The 24452-nt window shown below is 38.8% G+C and overlaps 1 protein-coding gene and 2 non-coding genes across 3 annotated transcripts; all 3 read right to left on the bottom strand.

Moving 5' to 3' along the window:
* Window positions 1-12008: 12008 nt before the first annotated feature.
* RPL3 (ribosomal protein L3) lies at window positions 12009-19350 on the bottom strand. The gene is made up of 10 exons (XM_015816723.1): window positions 19310-19350; window positions 17880-18072; window positions 17249-17417; window positions 16453-16588; window positions 15755-15941; window positions 15233-15393; window positions 14562-14663; window positions 14172-14267; window positions 13503-13622; window positions 12009-12107 (listed from the first exon to the last, which is right to left on the bottom strand). The coding sequence occupies exons 1-10, from the start codon at window positions 19310-19312 to the stop codon at window positions 12063-12065; spliced, it is 1212 nt and encodes a 403-aa protein (XP_015672209.1). The 5' UTR covers window positions 19313-19350; the 3' UTR covers window positions 12009-12062.
* Window positions 15538-15633, bottom strand: LOC114922608. The gene has a single exon (XR_003810448.1). It is a non-coding gene; the product is annotated as a small nucleolar RNA U83B (small nucleolar RNA).
* LOC114922609 lies at window positions 16589-16638 on the bottom strand. The gene has a single exon (XR_003810449.1). It is a non-coding gene; the product is annotated as a small nucleolar RNA U82P (small nucleolar RNA).
* Window positions 19351-24452: the final 5102 nt, after the last annotated feature.

Below are 24452 nucleotides of genomic sequence, written 5' to 3'. Positions count from 1 at the left end.
GATAATATGAGAATTTGTTTCTGTGGAAATTCTCCAAATCCCAGAAACTCTTGTAACCAGGATGAAATTTGGCACTTAAAATCAGAACTCATAAATGTGACTGAAGAGTCAGAATACAGAAAACAGACCAACAGAGTTGGAAGAACCTTGGAGGTCTTCTAGTCCAAACTCCTGCTCAACAAGAGAACCAGTGATGGCGAACCTTTTTGAGACTGAGTGCCCAAACTGCAATCCAAAACCCACTTATTTATCGCAAAGTGCCAGGGCTGCATCAGCATTGTGGTGCCCTCAGGGGGGGTGAGGAGAGCATGGCCCACTGGGTGGGCGTAGCTGCAGTGGTCACGGCAGACTGGGTGAGCATGGCTGTGGCCAGTCCCTTGCCATCTCCGGGGGGGGTCAACGCCACTTGCTCGCTCACTTCCTGCCCTGTTGCTTCCAAACGCCACATACTCGCTACTCTGGCGAACTCTGCTGGGGCAACGGCATGTGTGCCCACAGAGAGGGCTCTGAGTGCCGCCTCTGGCACGCGTGCCATAGGTTCGCCACCACTGACCTATACCATTCTAGACAAATGGTTGTCCAATCTCTTCTTAGAAACCTCAGTGATGCAGCACCCGCAACTTCTGGAGGCAAGCTTTTTCCACTGATTAATTGTTCTCACTGGATCTCTAGACAATAATCCTATTTTCTTTCTAGTCACCTTTTCCAGAAGTGTGAGCCTTTTACTGGAAAAGTTGAGTAAATGATAATTTCAATCAAAGGGATACTGCCAGAAAGCCTAACCTAATCCATCTTAAATCAGTACTTTTATAGGGAAATTATTTTGCCATAATGTATTTTGCAACCTTGTTCCAATTCAAAGCACTTTATAGTTTTTAATGACATTTTTTAATTCTAAAATATTATAGGACTATCCTCCCAAATGTACCATCTTCCTTTTTTTTGTACAAAGTTTTATTAGTTTATAATATACGATACAGTCTAAATACAAAGTAAATAGCGGAAAAGATGGGAAAGGAAAAAGGGAGTAAAGAAGTGAGGTAAGGGAGAAAAAAAAAGAAAAAAAGGCATTGACTTCCGACTTCCTTTGGTGCAATAGATTATCAACTTCAAACCTCAACTTTTTACAAAATAATATAAACTAGCCATTTCAATAACATCAAATCTATCTAATTTAGCGGTGGCGAACCTATGGGACGGGTGCCAGAGGTGGCACTCAGAGCCCTCTCTGTGGGTACACGTGCCGTCGCCCCAGTCCTAGGCCTTCAGCTGGGTTTTATAAAACCTTTTCGCTTTAGGCCTCTGTCATGTGCAAAAAAAAAAAGGTTCAATCAATCAGTCAATTTCAACTTCTCATGGGGAAAAAAAAGATCTTGCAAAGTTGGAATTGATTGATTGAACTTTTTAGTCCCACCCAGTCTGCCGTTACCACCACAGCCACACCCAGCCAATGGGCCACACCCAGCCAATGGGCCACACCCAACCAATGGGCCACACCCACCCGGCACCCAACGACGCATGTGGGTTTTGGGTTGCAGTTTGGGCACTCAATCTCTAAAAGGTTTGCCATCACTGATAATTGGTAAAGCCAACTATCAAAATTTCATTTTTTTCCCCATCTCAAGCACAAAATCTAGAAGCGGTTTCCACGTGGCAATAAAAATATTCATATTTTTTTCTTTAATCAGTACAGACAGTTAGCCATCTCTGCTGGCTCCATCAATTTTTGTAACCATTCCTTTGTTGTAGGAATTGATGTAGTCTTCCATTTCTGAGCGTAAAGTAATCTTGCTGTTGTCAAGATATATAACATCAAAGTTCCATATTTTTTTCCAGGTCTGTGTCCATTAGCCCCAAGAGAAAAGTCTCTGGTTTCCTTTCTATATTTAGTTTAAGAATTTTCTGTATTAACATATGAATCCTACTCCAATATTTTCTTTCTTTATCACACATCCACCCTAAATGATAAAACATCAACGCTTTACCTTTACATTTCCAACATTCATTTGAAATACCTTTATACATTTTTGATAACTTGTCTGGTGTTAAGTACCAGCAGTACATCATCTTGTAAAAGTTTTCTTTTAGATTATAATTTAATATAAATTTTAATCCTTTATTCCACATATTTTCCCATTGTTCAAGCATTATATTATACCCAAAATTCCTCGCCCACTGAATCATACAATGTTTTAGTTGTTCATTTTCCAGATATAAATTCAATAATATTTTGTAAACTTTAGCAATAATATGTTCATTACTACCGCACAGTAGCCTTTCTAATTCATTTTTCCCTTTTGTTGGGATAAGCTTGAGGGGGTGACACATACCGGAAACAAAGATTTTGACCGAATTCCATAGATAAAGCCAAGGAGATTTTGAGCAGATATAAATTAATTTCAGAACTAGGTGATAAGATGGAGATGGATAAGTCTTCAAAAGTAGACCAGCTTCCAAAAACGGACATTGAAGAAGAGATGACTGAGTTGTCCATACAGGAATCTGATGTTTCATTTAAAGATGGAAAGTAAACTTATTACATGGAATATCAACAGGGCTAATGCCCCATCTAAACGTAAAAAAGTATTTCATTATTTGAGAAAACTTAATGCTGATATAATCTGTCTTCAAGAAACACATACTAAAAAACAAGACAACAAATACCTAGCAGATGTACCATCTTCCAAATGGGTAGGGAGTACTGGGCATCTGTGCTCCCCAACCAACTTCAACCAAGCCAAGAAATGAGTTTTGTGAATGCCATGGAAAAAGGAGCCCCAGGCAAGAGTGGTAACTGAAAGTTGAATATATGGGACTCTTTCCCGAGAAATTTGCTCTTTTCACCAATTTACATAGGCTTAATATAGTGAGATAGATATAGTAGATAGACAGTACATATATGCCTATGTATATACATACATACATACATACATACATACATACATACATACAATACACATACAAAAACATTTATTTTATTACTCCCTGAATTATTTTCTTTGCCATTCCTTTGCCACCCCAGATTAGATGTTCCTGAACCGCTGTTGCTTAGGATCTACATTGTAGGAGAATCAACAGCTCCATTTTCTTATATATGCACACAGTATTTCATTTAAAATAAAAATAGAAACAGAAGTAGAGACGTACACCATTTTCACTTCTCAAGATTTTTTTTCCTTCTCAGCATTTTTTCAGTACTGTTTAGTAAGAAGTCTAATGAATCTTTCTCAGTGTTCATTTTAATGGGAAAACAGACACAATAATAAAAGAAGGTAATGAGCAAGAAAGATAAGGAGAGGCCTCTGTCCCGTGCACAGGGACAGGAGAAAAATCATGAGAATTTTTTAACTTTACTGCAAACTGGTTGTGAAAGACAGAACGTGCAAACCTTGAACAAATCATTCAAGTATGTTATGATATAAAACAGGGTCATAATGCCTCTTTCATCCCTACTATTCAGGGATTTTAAAAAAAATCACATTATTACAATTTTATGGTGACTCATCTGAGGCCTCCAACTGCTGCTGTCATAAACCAATAAATAACAGTTAAAACTGACTGGGATGCAGCAATATGAAACTTGCCTGAATCACAAATCAAACCAAGCTTCCATTTAAAAAAGAAGAAAAAGAAACAATTTGAAATGTACACTTTCAGGTTCAATCTCCAGCACCAAAACGGCAAAAACTAGAGAATGGAGACAGGAATAATAAAATACATTTTAGGAGATATGGAGTTGAAGCTCTGACACATAGATCTGCAGGATAAAGACTACACCTTCATCCCTACTGGGCATATTAATATGTTACTTTCTCATGTTAAGCATACTTGAAGCGCCCCCATTTGTCAGCCTGATCAAAGGGAGAGGCCCACTTCTGTATAGAAGTGTCAGGTGGGTCACTTGTGAAGCTAATTGTGTGCATAGAGAATGTCAAAACCCAACCTCCTTCAACACCCCAGGCAGCTCTGAACATCACTAACTGTTCCATAACTGCTTTCCAGCTCAAATCTGAAAGCTAACAATAAGCAAATTGGGAACACAAGGTTTCTTAGGAAGATCTATTATTATAATGCTTACTGGGAAAATACCATTGCATCAGAATTTTAGGGCCAGGGCCAGGATCCCACTCAACAGAATGACCAGGAAAGCATCCAACACAACAGGATGACAAATACTGCATTTTGAAGTGAGTGAAATAATGTACATCAGCTGAAAATGAACCATTTCTATGTTTACATTAATTCATTTTAGAGCCTAAATTTACCTAGTAGCTCTGCAGGTGAAGTAGAATAGAAAGTTTTACCTGTTCTCTGAATTTTTTTAAATACTGTATAACTCTCTCTAGAGCTACAGAGGAGCCAATCTGTCTGCTTTGGTTTTTCTTCATGTTTCATTATTGTGAAGAGAAAAGACAAGAGACTGCTATGCTGTCTCATCAAGTGGAGGGTGGGGTGGGGATGGGGTCCTGGGAGGGATGAGTGAAGAACACCAGAAGTATATGCCAAGAATATATAATCCCAGCATGAAGGCCACTCCTGCTACCCTGTTAAAACAAGCCAGCACCTATATTGGTCAACAGAAATGTAAAAGGATGTTGGAGGCAGATCACTTCACTAAAAATAGCAAAGGCTTCATTTGTACTGTGTGGGAGAAGGCAATGGCAAACCACTCCTGTATTTTTTTTACCAAAAAATATTCAGCTTCCCAAACAATTAGCTAAGTGGCAGATTGTATAAGTATATGGAGGAAGATTTTTGAAAATCCTATAAGAATCAAAAGTACTGAAAGCATTTTCCTTTCCCAGTTTAGCTGGGAGGAGGCCTACCAAAGGCTCCTTCAACTATCTGTAAAGGACATATATTATCCAGTCTTACATACAATTTCTAGAAAGCAGCTCTACCGTTAATGATCTATGGGTTTTTTTAAAGCTATCCTTACCAAGGACTGTAAAAAGAAGTACAGGCATCTCTGATTGTTCAGGACATGTCACAAGGATGCAGCAGAGATTCCTGCTTATATATATCCAGTGCTTTTTTTGTTAAAAAAAAAAAAAAAAAAAAGGTGCCGGAACTCACACACGTCATACAACCCACCTTGCCTACCCTACAAGGTTCCATCCAAAAAAGGTGCCGGAACTCTGTTCTGGGCGTTCTATGACAAAAAAAGCCCTATATATATCCATTGGAGCTTTTCATAAGTGGATTTAGTTAACGTAATATCTTCACATTAGTCAAATTAACATGGTGTCAGGATATGTGTTTGTGGTCTCATTCACCTGGAAATTTAACTTTAAAGGCTTTGCTTTTATTCATTTATCACATTTTTAAACCGCCCCTTCCTTCACAGGGAACGGCTTCTTCTGAATATGTTATTTCCAACATGTATATATGTAATATGATTTGCATGTCACACTAAACTTGGTTGTTTTATTCACTCACAGTAGAATCAACAGTGTGTTCACCCTTAAGCCAACTTTATGGCTTAACATAACATGTAAACTAATTATCATTACTACGGCCCTGCAAGCATTTTTTAAAATACTGTTTTCTCAAAAGATTAAGATAATCACTGGGGTTCTTATATGAGGTTGTTAAAAAGACAAGATCAACTTGGACATATCAATACATCCTGGAAAATTACAGAAGTGGTTTAGTCTGTGTCTCCCAAACTTTTTGAAAAACTCTCTAGCTTTATAGCCTGAGATTTTCTTGTGTTCTCTCACTAACCAGGTTTCTGAGATCAGCCTAGGATGGTTAAATGCTGCCTCCTGCTGCAAACGCAACTATTCCCAATCTGGCAACTCCAGATCAGTGATTTGGCAACTTTAAGATGTGTGGATTTCAGCATGCTCTCTGAGAATTAGGAGAGTTGAAGTACACACAGCTTCAAGTTGTCATGTTTGAAAAACTGTTCCAGATGAACTGGGACTGCACCTTCCATAGTTTCAAAAGTCAGGTGAATATCAGATTGATATTCTGTCATGTATGAAGCATACCAGGGTGGAGCTGCATCCCTCAACCAACTTTGGAAAGCTGTGGTAAGAAAAATGAAGAGACCCTGCTCCCCTCAAGATTTTTTTGAGGAAAACTGGCTCCAGACACAATGTAAAGAAAGAGCAGATGAAGCAGCTCTTGTTTCTGAATAAATATGTAATATAGGCAAAGCCACCAATCATGCAATTTGACCTTCAAATGCCATCCTTTTTTTTCTTACTCAAAAACATTCATACCATAGAAGCATACAAAGAAAAGAATTCTATATAAAGGTGAGGTCTAAAAGTACTGCATATTTTAAAATGTGTCTTCTGTTTCCCTTGTCTAAAATTCTGATCTCAGATACTTTGAAAGAAATCATTTTTGCTGACAACCAAGCCTTTTCCAGATTGAACCCATGGCAAAGGCCGGCTCTGTGACATCACTCAACTGTTACTGGTTGCTCTGGAAATGGTGTCCTAAACACAGGATGCAGCCTTCATTTCTGCAGCAATAGAAAGGCAAAGATATCATTCCATAGATCTAAGAGAGCAAAGAGAGATCACCACCTACTGGTCCTTTCACTCAGCAACAGTACTGGTGTCTTCTAGGACATCTTCTGCAGGTACACTGCTAAGTCAACTTTCTCAGCCAATTGATCCTGCCAAATATGCTGGACATGTTTCTCTTAAACTAGCCAGCTTTGCTTTTGGGTTTCAGTTGCAGTTTCTATTTTGCAAATTCTGCAGAAAAGCTAAAACCAGAAACCCATTGAATGTGCAAGGACAAATTTAATGTGTTCGGTGGCAGTTCAGATCTTAAGCTGGTTAGTTATGTATACATTTCACATATTCATATGCTTTTGTCAAAGATTTCAAGAGAGTGCATTCTACCTTGTGCACTGATTTTGCAGTTTGTTGTCCTGAAGGTCAACCCTCCAACCCATCCTGTGTCTAGATTGAGACATTGACCTAGATACACTGTACATTTAAGAAACAAAGTTCCCTCTTGAGGTGAGAAGAAAGCTTATGGTGTTTGCTCAATCTCATTTTTGGACTAATGCCATAGACTGAACATTAGGTTATAAAATTAGGCTCAGGGTGCCACATAAACAGAAGCAGTGACTATAATGGTTGAGGAACTGGGCTGGCACAGTGGAGATCCCAGTTCAAGTCCACCATAGTCATGGAAATTCACTGGATGATTCTGAGCCAGTCACATACTTCCAAGAAGTTGGTGTGGGGTAAAATGAGAGGAAAGAGCATTATGTATTCCACCTCCAACTTCTGAAGGAAAAGCAGAATATACACCTAATAAATGATATGGCTTGCAAGGCTCCCTGTTAGTGGGTCAGCTTTTTCATGTGTCAATTGCTGGGGATGGGGAGACAGTGCAAAGAGGAAGATAGCACAGACCCCCCCCCCCAAGTTAGCTAGCTGCCCAAAGTTAAGGTGAAAGATTGCACTAATCCTAACAAATGCTTGTTTAAAAAGTTGGTTTATCAAGTATAATTGGTATAAGTCTACCAATGTAGTTTTTTTTAGGTTTTAAAGATTTAAATATTTAAATTTTATTCATGACTTCCACGTCAAACTGCTTTGTTCCATTTTTTCAACACATCAAGCAATTTTAATTCAAAAGCTCCATTAAATTATTGCTTAGGACTATATCACCCCCAAAACATTCTGACCATGCTACTTCCTTACGGTAGCTTAGCAAATGCAAAACTTCCCTCCTGCAGAAATAAAGTATATTGACTAACTTTAAATGATGATTATGAAATTAATAGATGGGAAATACATTTTAGCATCCACTGTATTTTGTACAGATTGGAGGTGATGCCTATACTGCAAATTCATAATAGTGCTACCAGTATTTCAGGGACTTTATGAACATGAATGGATGGATGGATGGATTTTCAATATGATCTCAGTCTGTAGTTTAAGACAGGGGTCCCCAATCTCCGGTCCATGGACCAGCACCAGGCTGCGGTATGCCAGAAACTGGGTCATGCAAACAAGCAAAACCCCATCAGCGGGATGCAGGCAGTACGCAAAACCACACCCCCTCCGGTTCACGGAAAAACCTCTCTCCATGGAACCGGTCCCTGGTGCCCCAAAGGTTGGGGGCCACTGGTTTAAGATATCTTGCGCCAGTGCTTTAAAACTGCCATGGAAATTTTGAAGGGACCTAGATTGGAGTTCAGGCTTTCCTGGCAGGTCTCTGGCAGTATGTGGCTTAAGATTATTGATGCAACTGTGAGATTTGCATTTGCTTCTGCCATATAAAAACAATGTGATGAATGGTTTTCCAGTGATCATCCTATCTCAATTGTAAACTCGTAGTATAATAAATATTTTTATGAACCTCAGTCACTCCTATATTCCTCTTTTAAGCTGAGGATGATAGGACTATTAAGAGCTGGTCAATAATTGGCAATATAACTATTGAATTAAGAGCAAATACTTTGTTTGGCATTTATACATTCACTTGCATATATTCAACCAACTTGTTCTTCTGCATCCCTTCTATAGAAAGGGATGTTTATATCACACCTTTTCAGAATCACTGCATCATGCTGGTGGGAAGTTCCTTTGGTTTATTCATATTTCCCATCCACTGTATATTCCATTATTCCAGCCCTTCAGCATCAGTCTTTCCAATCATAATGAGTACAGTAATCATCATTCAGTGGTGAATGCTTGCCATTTCTTTTAGTATTACCCATGATCCCAGAGAACTGTGATATATACTGTCATCTGAGCAACATCTAAGTCCTGTTAACAGAATAATAGATATGAAGATTCTGATTAAACTAAGAGTGTAGGTCTTATATCTATACAGAACATGAGCCAACATTCACTCTCTTTGCTGGAAAAATTATCTGATGCTTTTGACTAATTGATGGTATCTCCTTTAGCAATAAATGACCTAAAACGTACCTGTATCTGTACCTGTTGATCAAACCTCTATATTGGCCTGAAGGTATTTTGACTTACTCATCTTTACTATTTCACCTTCTTGTTGTTGGACTACCTTGCATGATCTTCAGACATACCACAAAGATTAAATTGGTATGAGGTCAGGGCTTTAATTTAACCAGTCTAGAGCAAATGTATGGATTACTGTTGTGTTGCAGCTGCACAACTTATTTTAACTTCAACTCACAAGACACTTTGGCATCCTCCAGTAGAATTTTGCTGGTAGAATCAGAATTCTTCTCTCAATGATTTATGATCTGAGACTACAAAGCTGCTTTCAAATCACGGTAACAGTATTCTCATCATCATGCTTCATGGTTGTTGGGACGGATTTCATTTCCTCCAATTTGCCAATGCCATAAAGTTTTATTTTAATCTGTCCACAGAATGCTATCTTGAAAGGCTACTGAATCTTTAAGATGGCCGTTAGCAAACATGAGGCAGGCAACACTAATGACAAGCATGTTTTTCGCCTTATTCCTCCCCGCCACATTTCATTCTTGTTCATTCTTCTTAAAATGTTGACTGTAGAAAATGCAAATATGCCTTGCAGATTCTTTGCTGTTATTCTAGAATACTTTGTGACATCCCATTTTTTTTTATTTTTGGGAGTGATTTTTGTTGGATAACCACTCCTGGGAAGAATGTGTAGACTGAGTGACAGCCATTTTTAGTAATTGCTTTATCTCTTTCCAGCGTCATACTGACCTTTTCTGAGTTCCTCAGAGAATCTAATGCCACATTAATATGCCTGTTAAGGGCAGGCTTGGCAAGTAAGAAAAGACATCTTTGTCATGTCATCTCAATGATTTGGAACACCTACACCCAACCCCCTTAGAGAGAACTGGCTTATCCAATGGCTTCAGTATTATTTTTCCAAACAATGATTTATTGAGCTCAACAAGACAGGACACGTTTTATGTGTTGTAAGAATAGTTTTCATGGTATAAATGAGGGAGCTCAAATTATCCTACTTTGGACACATTATGCGGAAGACCTAGCTCTCTGGAGGCTGTAACGCTGGGAAAGATAGGACAATCATTATCAAAGTGGAGGAGCTCCATTATAACAGGGATAAATGCACCCTTGAAAGACCAGAAATACTAAGTTAGGGGCATCTAGTTGCTAAGAGTCATGACTTGATGGCACATAATAAATCAAGATAAATGGTAGTCTGGTTATTTTCTCTAAAATGCGTATTTTCTACATCTATACTATGCTAGGGATGTGCTGAATGGAAAATGTTTGGTTTCAAGCATAAAACATGCTTTAAGAAATCCATTAGAAACACAAAGTCAGGTTTTTCTGAACTTTGGCTTAAAGAAAATCCAGAAGGGTATTGTAGGTATCTAGCATAAAGTGGTCCACTTCATTTTTTTCCCAACTGTACTCCCAGCATCCTCCCTTTTCCTAATGTGCCCCCTAAAAGTGTTCAAATTCCAAGTACAGCCTATTTATTTATTTATTTATTTGTATCCTGTCTTTATTCTTACAAATGGCTCAAGACAGCAAACATGTCCAACACATTCTTCCTTCTTTTTCCCCACAACCATCCTGGGCAGAGAAGTCCACTGTGGGGCTGACAGTTAAGGGGGGGGGGTTTCTGATGGCAGAAACCTAAGGATTTTAAGAGGAAAGTTGAACAGAGGCGGTTAGCTTCTGTGTCTTTCCCCTAAAGGAAGAATCCACTAATGGGTTAGAAGGAAAAATATTTCCCCTGGATCAAACCTGTCAGAAGTCAGAATTTGGGAGTCACAATTGTCACGTCCTCATGGGCGAACAGACTTAAGTTGAAACTGGGAGGTACCAGGCAAGGACGGGCGTGACAACTTTGACAACCTAGTCTGATTGGGCAGGACTGAAATAACCCATTGGTGGATTCTTCATCCATCATGCTGGAGAATGACTAGCCCAGTTACCCAGCTGACTTTCATGGCTAAGGTAGGACTCACTCATAGTTGCCTGCTTTCTAGCCTGGTGCCTTAACCACTTGACCAAACTGGTTCTCAATTGGCCACCTGTCCCTTCTCACCTGGATCCTCCTATTTTCTTCCTTTGAACTGCCACCCACCCACCCCAAAACAGGTCTGACCATAACATGCATATTTTAATCTCATTCATTTCAAATACAGATCCCAATCCACAATCCTGCTGAAGCTAATGATCTCATTGTTTCATTTACTAGTTTATATGTGGAAAATTTCACATTTCCAGTTGCAGAACTTTTAAGGCTGGAAGGAAAAACCCTCTCTCAACTACAGCCATGTTTTAATTTGGCAAGAATGCAATAATTATTCGTCCTTTTTTTTCTTTTTACTTTTTCCTGACATGCCATTACTATCCACCCTACAACCTTTGATTTCCTGGTGATCTCCTTTCAAAGCGTCAAGAGCTTTTAGAGATCAAGGCTGCAAAGTGATTTCTAAGTTATCAACTCTAGTTACAGATTCATATCAATCTTTGTAGTTGCTGGATTGTTTTTAAAACTTAAGTTGCCACATGCAAAAATAAGTCATTTCAGGTTTTGGCATCTTTTCAAGGAATCACCAATATTTTGGAACACAAAATGGAGATCAGTACACCTCACTCTAATTTGGGTACTGCTGAAGCATAATGCGTCACCATGAGAATGTCTTGGTTCAACGACTCACAGCTTCTGCAATCACATTAAGAACAAAATATGCCAGGGGGATTGTCTTTGCCTCCACTGATTCTTTCTGGAGAAATTTCTTTACAATATCATACATTAAATATCTGCTTCATATATCTCCCTTAATGAAATGCAATAGATTATTTCAGGTATAAAACCTGTCAAAATCAATTGCAAATATTTCCACTCGGGAGTCTTTTCTAAACACTGGAAAGCCAAATAAATCTTAATTAATTTAGATCAATGGCTTTCAGAATCAGCTATCAACTACTCTATTATTTTTTATTTGACAGTACAACTATTGAACATATAGATCAATACTCGATATTAAGCAATCTGCTATGAAAGCCTAATTAAACACTGATAAATAGCAACAATTCTATAAGCACAAGGAAAAGAAAGGCTTTGATTTGTAGCTTTATTATAAACTACAAATGAAAATCACAATATGCCAGATATTAAGCAGTCTCCTCTTTGGCAATACGGTCTTTCTTGAGTGGTCCCTGAAAAGAGAAAAAAAAATCTCAATTTACATAGTAAATACAATACCAGTTAAGGATACTTTAGGTGGGGTTTTTCCTTTTTGGAAGACAGAAAATACTCCATTGAACAGCAATTAGTGAGACACTGTTGCCACCTACTGGACACCTGATGTAGCAGTGTTTGAAGTTTAGTCATGTGGCTAGTGAACTACATTGGGGTCACCCCCAACCTATGGTCTGTGGCCTGGGAACAGGCTCTTGGCCAGCGGGCCACGGAAATGGCTGGCCGGTGCATACATGTATGGGCCTGCATTCCCGCCCCCTCGTGCCTGCAGCCCAGTTTGCGCACACGAACGAGAATGCTAGTTGCGGCAGGTGTCTGCAGCCTGTTTGCGCATGCGCCACTAGCCCGGGTGGTTTGCACTGCCTTTTTGCGCATGCATGAACGGACCCACTAGCTGTCATGGGGGTGCGCAGCTGTTAGTGCATGCGCACAGTGCCAGCGCATGTGCAAATGGGGCTGTGTGTGGTCCCATGCACCAATTTTGAAGCTGCTCTCCTTCCCTCCGGTCCGCGAGCCTGGAAAAGTTGGAGACCTCTGAACTACATCTAATGTATTTTGGTTTTGGAGATTTTTAAACATGCTGGATGGAGTCCTGTAAAAACAACTTCAGCAACTACATTTATAAAGCAAAGTTTAATATATTTACACCTCCAATAGTTAAAATATTGGAGGTGTAAATGTGTTAAACTTGTCAAGGATGGGAAACAGAATAAATTTGCTTTGGGAATTAAACCAAATCAATTCCCATTTAAGATCTCAAACTTGTGTAGGTTCCTCTAAATAAATCTGTGGTAAGAGTTTTAAAGGCAAACTCTTAAAAATGTAACTAATTTTTAATTTTGAAATGGGCATGCAAAGTATACATACAGCTCTCAATTCTTAAGATTATGAAAACTATGGGAAAAGTTCAACGAAAAAGTAGCCAACAAATAGACTTTGTCTCCCCCATAAAGCCTTTGCAAATCCAAAAATGAAAAACCTAAATCAAGTATAACTATATAGAGTTGAGTTTTCAGGTATGGAGCCATTTCCTTCCTCTTGTCAAAATTTAAGTTATGCACTATCATACAGAAATGGTAAGAAATCCATATGGGCATCTATTCCAGATAATCTTCATTAGAGTAACAATATAGCTTCCAATTTATATTAAATCTTTATCAATGATGAAAGCAGAATTTAAGTCACAACTCATCTAAATAACGAATTTTATACAAGCCTTGATTATTGTCTCAACAGTTACTCTATTACTTCTGTACACTATGGAATGAATTATGCTGTAGATACAGTAAGCAAAAAAAAGACAAAGTAAAACCATTATTTAAGATAACACATTGAAAAGAAATAATTCTTACCATGAAAGCTTTCTTCTCTTCTGCTGTCTGGAAACGGCCATGGCCAAATTTGGAAGTGGTATCAATAAACTTCAGGGCAATCTTCTCCAGGGCCCGACGTTTGGTCTGCACAAGCAAGGACTACATAGGAAAGTGGAAAGGGTTAGGAAAAAAACTGATTAACAGTCAATTTGTAAATCTCATTAGCCCCTATTCAAAACTTTTACTTTTACAGCAAACCTACAGCTTCCACTGAACACATCAGCCCTCTAGATCTTAAAAGAGCTCTCCAATTCTTGGCTACAACTTCCAGAATTCTAGATAGCATAGCTCCTGGATGTACATTACAGGAAACACAGGAATCCAGATTAGAAAGAACTGGATAATATGCTACACATGCAAACTGTTTAGTAACTGCTTGATGCTATTTGAGTGCTCCACTAAATCCTGGTTGAAGAGGAATAAATTCAGACATAAACTTACAAGAAGTGAGCAACCTCAGTGCTTTCATGCTTAAATCAGGGGTTGTTTTTTTGTTGCAGACATGATTAGAATTAAACTATGTAAGTCAGTTACTATCTGTCTAGGTTGTTTCTGCAGATGGTAAATACTTGTTGGAAAAATCTGACTTTCTGGACAAGGAAGCAGAGGAACTTCAGCGTCAACCACCAATGCCTCTGAAACACTCACCTTGCGTAGAGTGAGAACTCTCTTCTTGGTCCCAACAACACATCCTTTCAACATAATGAAATCATTGGTAACTTCACCATAATGGACAAATCCACCCTGTGTGGTAAGGAAGCAATATTTTAAGTTAAGCCAGTTTCCCTTATTTTAGAATCTATTCTGGGATTCTAACAAAAACTCAAATGATTAGGGTTTTTTTCAAGGCAAAGGTTCCTCCAGAGTAGGTAATGATCAAACAAAAACTACCAAGACACATTCTAAGGAAAAGGGATAATAAAAACTATTATAATACAGATACAACAGTACTGAACACCATTCTGCTTCATTAAAACATGGTTACCCTATCGTTACTACTTAAGTTTGCTTAATTTCCAACTTTTAAACACAACTCACCAGAGGGTTAATGCTCTTGTCAGATTGATCATATTCTGTTGAAGCATTGTTTTTTATTAGCTTGCCATCTTTGATCTGGTAACCTTGTCCAATCTTGTAGATCTAAAAAAATACACAGCAAAGGAGGTTCATTAATACTGAAATAGTTTCTGAAGAACAGTACATACTCATTATTTGTTACCCTGCCATGTAGGTAAAAGACTATACTTTTTGCTCCAAGTATTCTGTGTGCCTGTCAGCAAATGCTGATAACTGCAAATTAAAATGCAGCTGAAAGTTGTATTATCATTTGTGGACTTCTGATTAACATCCATTGGATTTTTTTCCTGCCAATTGCCAGACAAGATTTGACACTAACCAAACATTTTACACACATGTACATAGTTACAATATGTAGAATTAAATTTCTTCTACAGCAATTTAACAGTGACATTGCACTGCAACTCTTCAATTAACGTCAGCTGTCCTATGCTTTTCAAAATTATGAATCCAAACCAACTGAATATGCCAGTATTCTCCCCAAACCAAACAGAAGCTTTTAAAGTAGAAGTAATAGTATTTCAACTCATACTAACAATGATTACAGCCAATGCCAAGGGACTGTGGGAATAATGCTTCAACCTGGGTGGGTACCAACTCAAGGCTGCAAATTGTTAAAGCACACCCCTTACCTTTTTATTGATTTCTGTACGATGATGGTACCCCTTCTGACCAGCACGAGCCACAGAGAAGGCCACACGAGCAGGATGCCATGCACCAATGCAAGCTACTTTACGTAGACCCCTATGAGTTTTGCGGGGCAATTTTTTTGTATGCCATCGGCTAGTGACTCCTAAAAAGAACACAGAACTTGTCAAGTTACTCTGTTATTAGTTCTTTGAGGAGAAAATACTAAAAACAAAAGTAAACTACCCAGGAAGCCTCTGCAGTTATCTTCTACTGACCACCCTGTTTCCTTTTTATCCTTCATTATGATGATGCTCTCAGAAGGAAGGCAGCATGGAATAAACTCCTCATGGGTCTCAGGCACTGTGCCCAGTGCATATATTCCATGTCCTCATCACCGAGCGGTAGTTTATTGCAGATCAGTTTGCTCTCCTTGCCACAAAGTCAAAAGTTACCCCTACATAATTAGTTACCTACATAATTAGGTAAAACTATAGTAAGGCTGGTTTTTCAAAAGTAAAAGTTACCTTTATATCCCTTGCCCTTAGTGACTCCAATGACATCTATCATTTCATCCTGGCCAAAGACGGTGGACACAGGCACCTGCTGTTCCAGCTTTCCTCGGGCCCATTCCACCTTCTCAGCTACGGTGCCACCATTCACCTGGATCTCCATCAGGTGAGATTTCTTTTGCCGGAGTGGAAGCATGCGCATCTGAGGGACCAACAGAAGCAATATTATTCAGTTTGTACAAGATGCTTTATTTTATTCATCTGTGAATTTTTCCTGCCATCAGATTAACATCTTCAATGAAATCATCCAAAAATGGAACAATGTTTGTTCTCATAATAGGCCACACTCAAAGCCCTGTGTGCTAAAAAGCAAAAATAAAAAAGAACTAGCATTCCCAACTACTTTTTCTTTCTAAAATTGATAAACAGTTTGATTATAAGCAAAACCCAGATGATTAACAGGCAGAACAAGTAACAAATACACCATGTGAAATACTCAATAAAATTGAAACCCTTCAGGGAAGTCAAATAAAATTTTACAATGAAGTGTCCATTAAGACAATTTAGTTCCTATAGAGTAGATGGCAACTGTACTTTACAAAGTGTTTACTAATATTAGAAGTTAAGCAGTTTACAATTTAAAAATAATTCCTTGGATAAGATTTCAGTGTCTGTAAATCTATGTGTAGAAGGAACACAGGTTAACTACTCACCTGAGTATGGGCAATAACCCTGATGACCTGGCAATACTTCTTCATGCTGTTGAAGTCTTTCTCCAGCTGTTTCTTGCCTTCTTCATCCTGCCACTTCTTGCAGTATTTGGTAAAGGCCTTCTTCTTGGACTTATGCCTTCAAGGAGCAGAGCACAGAGGGGGATTGGCACAGTCCTTCATCAGCCCACCCAGGGAGGTGGCTGAGTGGAAGAAACCGCCAGGGGGTTGAATAGGCTCATTGCCATTGCTTCTAAGGAGTCTTCCACTGGCAAGCGGAGCCTGGAGCTCATCAGACAGTGGCCAAACTGCCAATGCTGAGCGGAGCTGCCACAAATGCCAAAGAACATTAGTATGTACAGAAATAATCTTGCCTTACATGCCAGGTTCACTTTAACATGAACTTCTTGTATGTATAAGTGGGAGCTGCACTTCATACGCAAGACTCCAAATGTGCTAGTGAAAATAATTTCCTGGATTATCACTCATTTGCCAATTATATCATATGTCAGAAATTCTTGAATTATACCACCCCGATGATAGAAACTACACTCAGTACACTCGACAATCAGCAACAAACGCCAAAAGCGATTCCTTATGTCCGCCCGTCGAGAAAATCATCATGTGTAGTGCAGATACTGAAAGTTTCATTTCTAAATCTCAAAGGGAACAAATCCTCCAGTATAGCTTTCAATGCTCTAGTTCCAGACTGAGATTGTGTAATCCCTACCAGAAGTCCCATATAGCCAAATCTAATAACCTTTGTACTTTCCCACATAGGAAAATTCAGTTATCGTACCAGTTCTTGTAGAAACGACGCTTGCACTCATCACTGATGTGCTCCGCAAACACAGTCTTGAAGGTGCGAAGGCCACGGGGAGTTTGCACATAGCCAACAATCCCAACGATGACCATAGGCGGGGCTTCCACCACAGTAACTGCTTCCACAACTTCTTTCTTGTTCACCTCTGTGAATCAGATGTTACATAAGTTTTCCTTAAAAGCACCAAGTTTTGTTTTCTTATAACGGAAAATGCAAAAGGTACACCCAGAAATAATCTAATCCTTCAGTTCTGTTAAGTTAATTTTTTTTATTTATAAAATTTTGTAGGCCGCCCATTTTAACTCAAATTAAATTCCTTAGTGCAAACTATCATGGGGAACCCAAAGGGGATTAAAAGATGTTTTCTTATACCTATACAAAAGCCAAACCATTACACAATCAGAAAGAGAAGACAGAACACATCAGACTTCCCAACTGTACTCCAACTGCAGTCTGACTGGCTAAGCAACTTAATTACAGTCTCCATTAGAAATACGAGTCATTTTGATGCTATATCTTAATAATATACATCTTAAGCACTAGCGGCAAACACCAGTTTCACTCCCCTCTCCCCCATTTCCCATCCACAGAGTAAAGGAATACTTACTGGACCCAACTCTATCAACTTCTCGGACAATGTGGGTCATGCCTGCCTTGTATCCAAGAAATGCAGTGAGATGGATAGGCTGGCTAGGATTATCTTTAGGAAAGCTCTTCACTTTTCCTCGATGGCGAGAACTACGTTTGCGTGGCAGAAAGCCCAAAGAGCCATGCCTGGGAGCTGAAAATTTGCGATGTGACTAGGAAAAAAAAAATTCTCTTGAAACAAACCTCCGCTGAACAAGAAAGAAGGTTGTTATTACACTCATTAAAATCCTTCCCCTAAAATAATTTAAGATTTAAGGTATAAATACAAGCATTACACTCCCAGGACTGTTACTACCCCATAAGTTTATACATATTACTTGAAAAGAATCACTTCTATTATTTTTTATTAGGTATATGTCTTGAGAAAAAGGCCAAGCTGGCTTTACTATATTTTCCCCTATACCAACTATGCCCTTTTAAATTTATTTATTTATTTTATTTATTTAATTAAATTTTTACCCCGCCCTTCTCCTTGCGGACTCAGGGCGGCTGACAGCCTGATAAAAACAGATACAAAAATACCCCAAAACTATCATTAAAAACAGAATTAAAATAAAATATTAGATTTGGCCATTTTTAATTTAAAATTGTTTTTAAAACCCCGCTAAAAATTCCCCTTAGGCCAGTCCTGCATTAAGGGAGTCTGGAATAGTTTACTTTTGGTGGGCAAGAATTGCATAGATCTGTTTTTCTCATCTCTATGAAGAGAGTATGTGGATAGCTTTAGAAAGAATCGTAATCACATTCAAAATCGAGATTCCCCTCCATGTGCTACAATTCTATTGTAAGAAAAACAGATAAATCTACAGGGTTTTTACATATTTAATCCTTCTAAAGGACAGTGAGTTAACTCTTGGGCAAGTAACTGGGGCTTTGGTCAGGCAAACGATATCCCACCACGGTACAGCATTGCAAATAATATTCATACAACTGAAAGAAAACCTTATTCTCCACTAATCCCATCCGTTAATGGACGGATTCAGTAAACACAGAAATAACCTTATTTAAAGGCTTTAAGTCCTGCGACTTACTTTCCACGTGGCCCTGGGAAATAAGCTAGGCCCTAATTCGAATAGCTGCATTATATCCTGAATAACTAGGCCAGGTTCCTCAAACAGCCCAGCCGGCCTCTATAAAGGAATGTCGTAATTTAAATCCTCAATTCTGTGTGTTTAAAGGGAGAAAGAACTAGTTGTTTGACAGTAGGCCAATTCTTAGAAGCTTAATAGGCCCAGGTCTCTCATCCAATGACATAGGAATTCCCAAAATACTTATCCGGGTACCTTTGGTCAAATATGAGTAAGGAAACCCTGGCTTTTTACACTTGAGAGACACCCTCGAAGCGATGGCAGTAGATTACATATCGCACCACCCCACTCAACCACCTACCATTTTCTCTCCGAGCCGACGCAGAAGGGAAGACAAAGGGCGCGCATGCGCTATTTATCTCCTTTTCGCGGGGACTTACGCCGAAACGCCTTTCTGGTCTTTTGCGCACGCGCCTTTTAAATCATTCGTACGCGTGCGTAAGAAATATCGCGAGGAGGGTAGAAGGAAGTGATACCGTTGATTGTGGGGCGGAACTACGGGTGCTGAAAGAGCTTCAATGACGTCAGGAGACGGGCTTGCAAAGCGAAGGACCAGTTAGGAATGTAATTCGTATCAAAGCCGACGGAATCAATCTCTTAGAAAATGATGTCTTGCTCTTAATCGTGCGGTGGGGGCCCTCCAAGACAGTCTCAGTGTCTCATGTGGTCCCTTGGGAAAATTAATTGTCCACCCCGATCTAGCTCAACAAAAAGTTCCAAGACCCAGCCCAAACCTGCAAGCTCAGACTTATTTGGAAGGCTCTCTTTGATGGCCTTCTACGTTACTAGCATTTTAGTATTCAAAGATATACAACTTCTGGACTTGCTTTCATTAGCTATCTAGAAGCAGAGTACAGCCCTCTAAACGTACACAATTTTTAAAATCTAAACATCTTGTGTAAGCTCTTGATTATTTCAAAGTCTCCCTCTTATACTAAAGGGCACTCGCCAAAATCTGTGTGAAGCATGCTTTTTAAAAATAAAATGTAGGCAGTTTTACAGCAAGAAGTTCCACAGAGATATGGAATCTGTAATGCCTAGGAAAGCTACGTGGATTGTATGTGCTCTGTAATATGTTAAAAAAGAATAGCAATGAAAATTAGCATTAACTTCTCTTGGTAACTTCTATAACCAAATAACAAACTAGAGGTCAAGGTTATTTAAGGCAGTTCCATATGGGTACACACACACACACACTGGGACATGGAATGTAATTTGTCATGCTCATTTTTTAAAGTAGTAAATTTTAAAAAAATTGGAAACAATCCAAGATTTCTTGAAGGACTGGGCACAAATGTTCACAGAGAACAAGACGGGAGAGTGAAAATACTGTTAAGATGAAGAAGGCTAATAAGAAAAACTGAGGAATCCCCTCTTTCTGATTCTGATTATTACCTGTCACACTAGGTCTGACAAAAGAGGAACGTTTCTGATTCTGCCTGCTAACCAATCTCATCTGGTGCAACCCAGGAAGAGAGCTTTTTCTGTTGTGCCTGCCCTTTGGAATATCATTTCCCCTGAGTCTAGATTTGCCCTGACCCCATCTGCCTTTCATAAGACCTTAAAGACTTGGTTTTATCATCAGGCCTGGAGAGTCAGGAGATGGGGTTGAGTCTTTATATTGCGTTATGTTGACCTGTGATTAATGGGTCTGTTTTCTAGGTGTGGGAATTTTTCTCCCTGTTTTTTATGCTTTTATATTTTCTTTTACATTATTAGTTTCCTAGGATCATGACTTTGAGATGGGTAGCCACTTAAATTGAAATAATACATTTATAAAAAATCAAAATTAAATACTTCCTGTCAATATTCTGTTGACTATCATACAAGCTAGAGTTCATTTTAACTTTTTACTAGAATAAAATTTTCGAAGTCCCCATTGTACCTTCTAACTATATCTTCTTCATTCTCAGCTTCCTACCCACCCATATCTTCCCCCTTTATAGAGGTGAAGAAAAATAATGCATCTGAATCATGTACAATAGTTATTTTTAAGACTGATGTCATAAAATGCCTGGAGTTCAACCTGGCAGGCCTACTACATCATGCCCATATTTGGCTCTCTTTCTGATGTAATTGCTTGTTGGTGAGATATCTAGTTACGTAGAAGGAATCTCAAAACAGATGCAAAGGGAAGGGAAGAAATTTGTGCTGGAGTGAGTGTGGCCTTACATATCAGGTGCCCAATTTAACAACATGTTGGGCAATAAAAGTTGTGCAGTTTACCAACCATTTGGAAAGCAAACTATGACTCAGAGAGCAGAACAGACCCTACGGCTTCCCCAAGCCCAGCTCAGGGTACTTTGCTTCTTGATATATTCTTTTTTTGTAAAACTGTACAAGACACTGCTGCATCCTCTAGCCACAATAGGGAAGCTAATCTTCTATTGGATCACTGTCCATGTGACTGGGATTGTCATTCTGTGTCACTTCAGCCAAAAGATGTCAAGAACATTGCGTTGCATTCTGCTTAGGAAGCTCTGGAAAGATGTGCTAGCCCCTACAGTTCGGATCATGTGGTGTTTCCAGGCAGTAATAAAGAACTTATGCTTTTATTGGGCCGATGCATTACAATATTATGCTGCCAAATGGACTCTAGGATTGCTGTTTGTACTCCTGAAACAAAGAATGTTGCCAGGTGCTTCATCTACAGAGCAACAACTTTATCACTCTGTGCACAATTGTCCCAAGGAAAACAGTGAATTTTATCAGATAATGTTACGGCCAGTCATGAAGCAAATTGTGACCTCTCTCTTCCTAGGATTCTTGGATGGAGTTCAGGAAGCTGCCTGCTTGTCAATAGGAATATTGAAATATGCATTGACCCACCTTTTTAACTACATCAAGCCCATACAGCATTCAGTCCACAAAGAGGACATTTTAGGTGATATTACCTGCGTCCTTCCACGCATCCGTGTTCCCTTGTGTGCCCGTTTTCAGGGCTCTGCTACCTCTATTCTTAAAGACATACCCCAGAATTTTTATGTGCTAAAATTTGTTGTGGCCACAGAGCACATAGTCAGTGGACCAGGCAAGTATGGTTTAGATACCACCAATATTCCCCTGCATGAAAGATTCCAGAACAACAGAATGAAGAACGGGTTTTCATCTGTGCAAAAAACAGATACAACCGTGAAGCGAATGAAGGTGGCTTGCATGGTCTTCATTGCACTCTACCTTTCCATCTTCTCCAGTGTTATAAAGATTATCAAATAAAAGCAGTCAAGATGTACAGGTTGTTATATGCTGGCATATTTTTTTAATGCCTTGGCCTTGAAAAAATGTTCCCGGTTATATGGGAATGTATGTATGCTTTTAGCACACAACTGCAAAAATTCCCCATGTATTTTGCTAATATAGCACGGTAGGAACAAATAACTAGATTTTAGACTTCTCTAAAATTTTCAAGAGGGATATGAGGGCAAAAATGGTGCTTTAAGAATTAAACTTCTAGATATTTCCGTTCTTAATGGCATATTAATATGGAGTAATTAAAATTTTAAATAAAAATTGTTTACATGCAAAAGTAGTTCACAAATCACAAATGAATATATAGGATTTTTGGGTTTCAGTTTGCTGTATTGTTCGAACTGAATTGCTTGATAGTTTTTAAAGCGTGATGTATTGGCTAGCATGAAGTGTGAGCATTGTGTTTTGTGGATTGTTAAGCAAATCATAATTTATTGGCTATACAAGCACAGACCTAGACAGGATTTATACACTGCATTAACCTATAATATAGCTTATTTGCAGCTTATGTGAATTCCAGCTTTCTCCCCCTCCAAATCCCAACTGACAGTTCATACTTTTTTGTAAGGTTACTTATGTGATTAATATTCTAACTGAATATTTAACATGTTTTAAGTTTAGACGAGTGTGCAAAATGGGGAAAATCAAGTTTAGAATGAAACGTGAATGAAGCAGTCAGAGCAATAGGGTATCCTACATTATAAAATAAAATTGTTCCAACATCATCACATTATCTTCCTTATAATAAAATCCTGTGTACAAAGCTGATGTGGCATTTATCAGCAGTATCTCTAATTGTTATTCAGTATAAATGTCACCCATTGATTTAAACAGATTTTTTTTTCTATAAGTCATTGCATATTATTCTGGCTAAATAGATCGGTGTAAAACTGAATATGTATTGAGAACAGAATTGATTAATTAATTCAAGACTATCAGGATTTTCTGTTTTACAACCATTTTTTCCAGCCTAAGTTCACAATTCCACTACTCAACATTGTTATAATGCACATTTATACATTTAATAACAATAACAGTAACATTAACAATAACAATAATAATAAAGTTGGAAGGGACCTTGGAGGTCATCTAGTCCAATCCCGTGCTCAGGCAGAAAACCCTATACCATTTCAGACAAATGGTTGTCCAGTCTCTTTTTAAAAACTTCCAGTGTTGGAGCATTTACAGATTCTGGAGGCAGGTTGTTCCACTGATTAATTGTTCTCCTTACTTCTAGGTTGCTTCTCTCTTTGGATAGTTTCTAGGTTGCTTCGTGTCCTGCCTTCAGATTCTTTGGAGAATAGCCTGACTCCCTCTTCTATGTGATAACCCCTGAGATATTGGAACCCTGCTATCATGTCACCCCTCGTCCTTCTCTTCATTAGACTAGACATACCCAATTCCAGCAACCGTTCCTTATATGTGTTAGCCTCCATCTTGATAATCTTTGTTGCTCTTCTCTGTACTCTTTCTAGAGTCTCAACATCTTTTTTACACGGTGGTGTCCAAAACTGGATGTAGTATTCCAAGTGTGGCCTTACCAAGGCATTATAAAGTGATATTAACACTTCACGTGATCTTGATTCTATCCCTCTGTTAATGCAGCCTAGCACTGTGTTGGCTCTTTTGGCAGCTGCAGCACACTGCTGGCTCATATTTAAGTGATTGTCCACTAGGACTCCAAGATCCCTCTTACAGTTGCTACTATTGAGCAAGGTACCACCTATATTATACCTGTGCATTTGGTTTTTCTTGCCTAAATGTAGAACCTTACTTTTTTCACCATTGAATTTCATTTTGTTATATCGTGCCCAATGTTCAAGTCTGTCAAGACCCTTCTATATTAAGCCTATCTTCTGGAGTGTTGGCTATTCCTGCCAGCTTGGTGTCATCTGCAAATTCAATGAGTTCCCCATCTATCCCCTCATCCAAATCATCGATGAAGATGTTGAAGAGCACTGGGCCCAGAACAGCCCTGGGGCACCCCACTACACACTTCCCTCCATGTAGATGCGGTTCCATTGAGGACCACACGCTGAGTACAGCCGGTCAGACAGCTATGAATCCATCTGGTGGTAATGCTGTCTAACCCACATTTTTTTATCTTATCAAGTAGTAGATTATGGTCTACTTTATTAAATGTCTTACTGAAGTCCAAGTAAATTATATCCACAGCATTCCTCTGGTCCACTAAT

This window comes from Protobothrops mucrosquamatus, unplaced genomic scaffold (assembly GCF_001527695.2).
Source record: "Protobothrops mucrosquamatus isolate PMUCROS unplaced genomic scaffold, P.Mucros_1.0 scaffold486, whole genome shotgun sequence".
NCBI classification, from domain to species: Eukaryota; Metazoa; Chordata; class Lepidosauria; order Squamata; family Viperidae; genus Protobothrops; species Protobothrops mucrosquamatus.
Note: the sequence above shows the minus strand (reverse complement) of the source record. Positions and strands in the feature narration are given on the sequence as shown.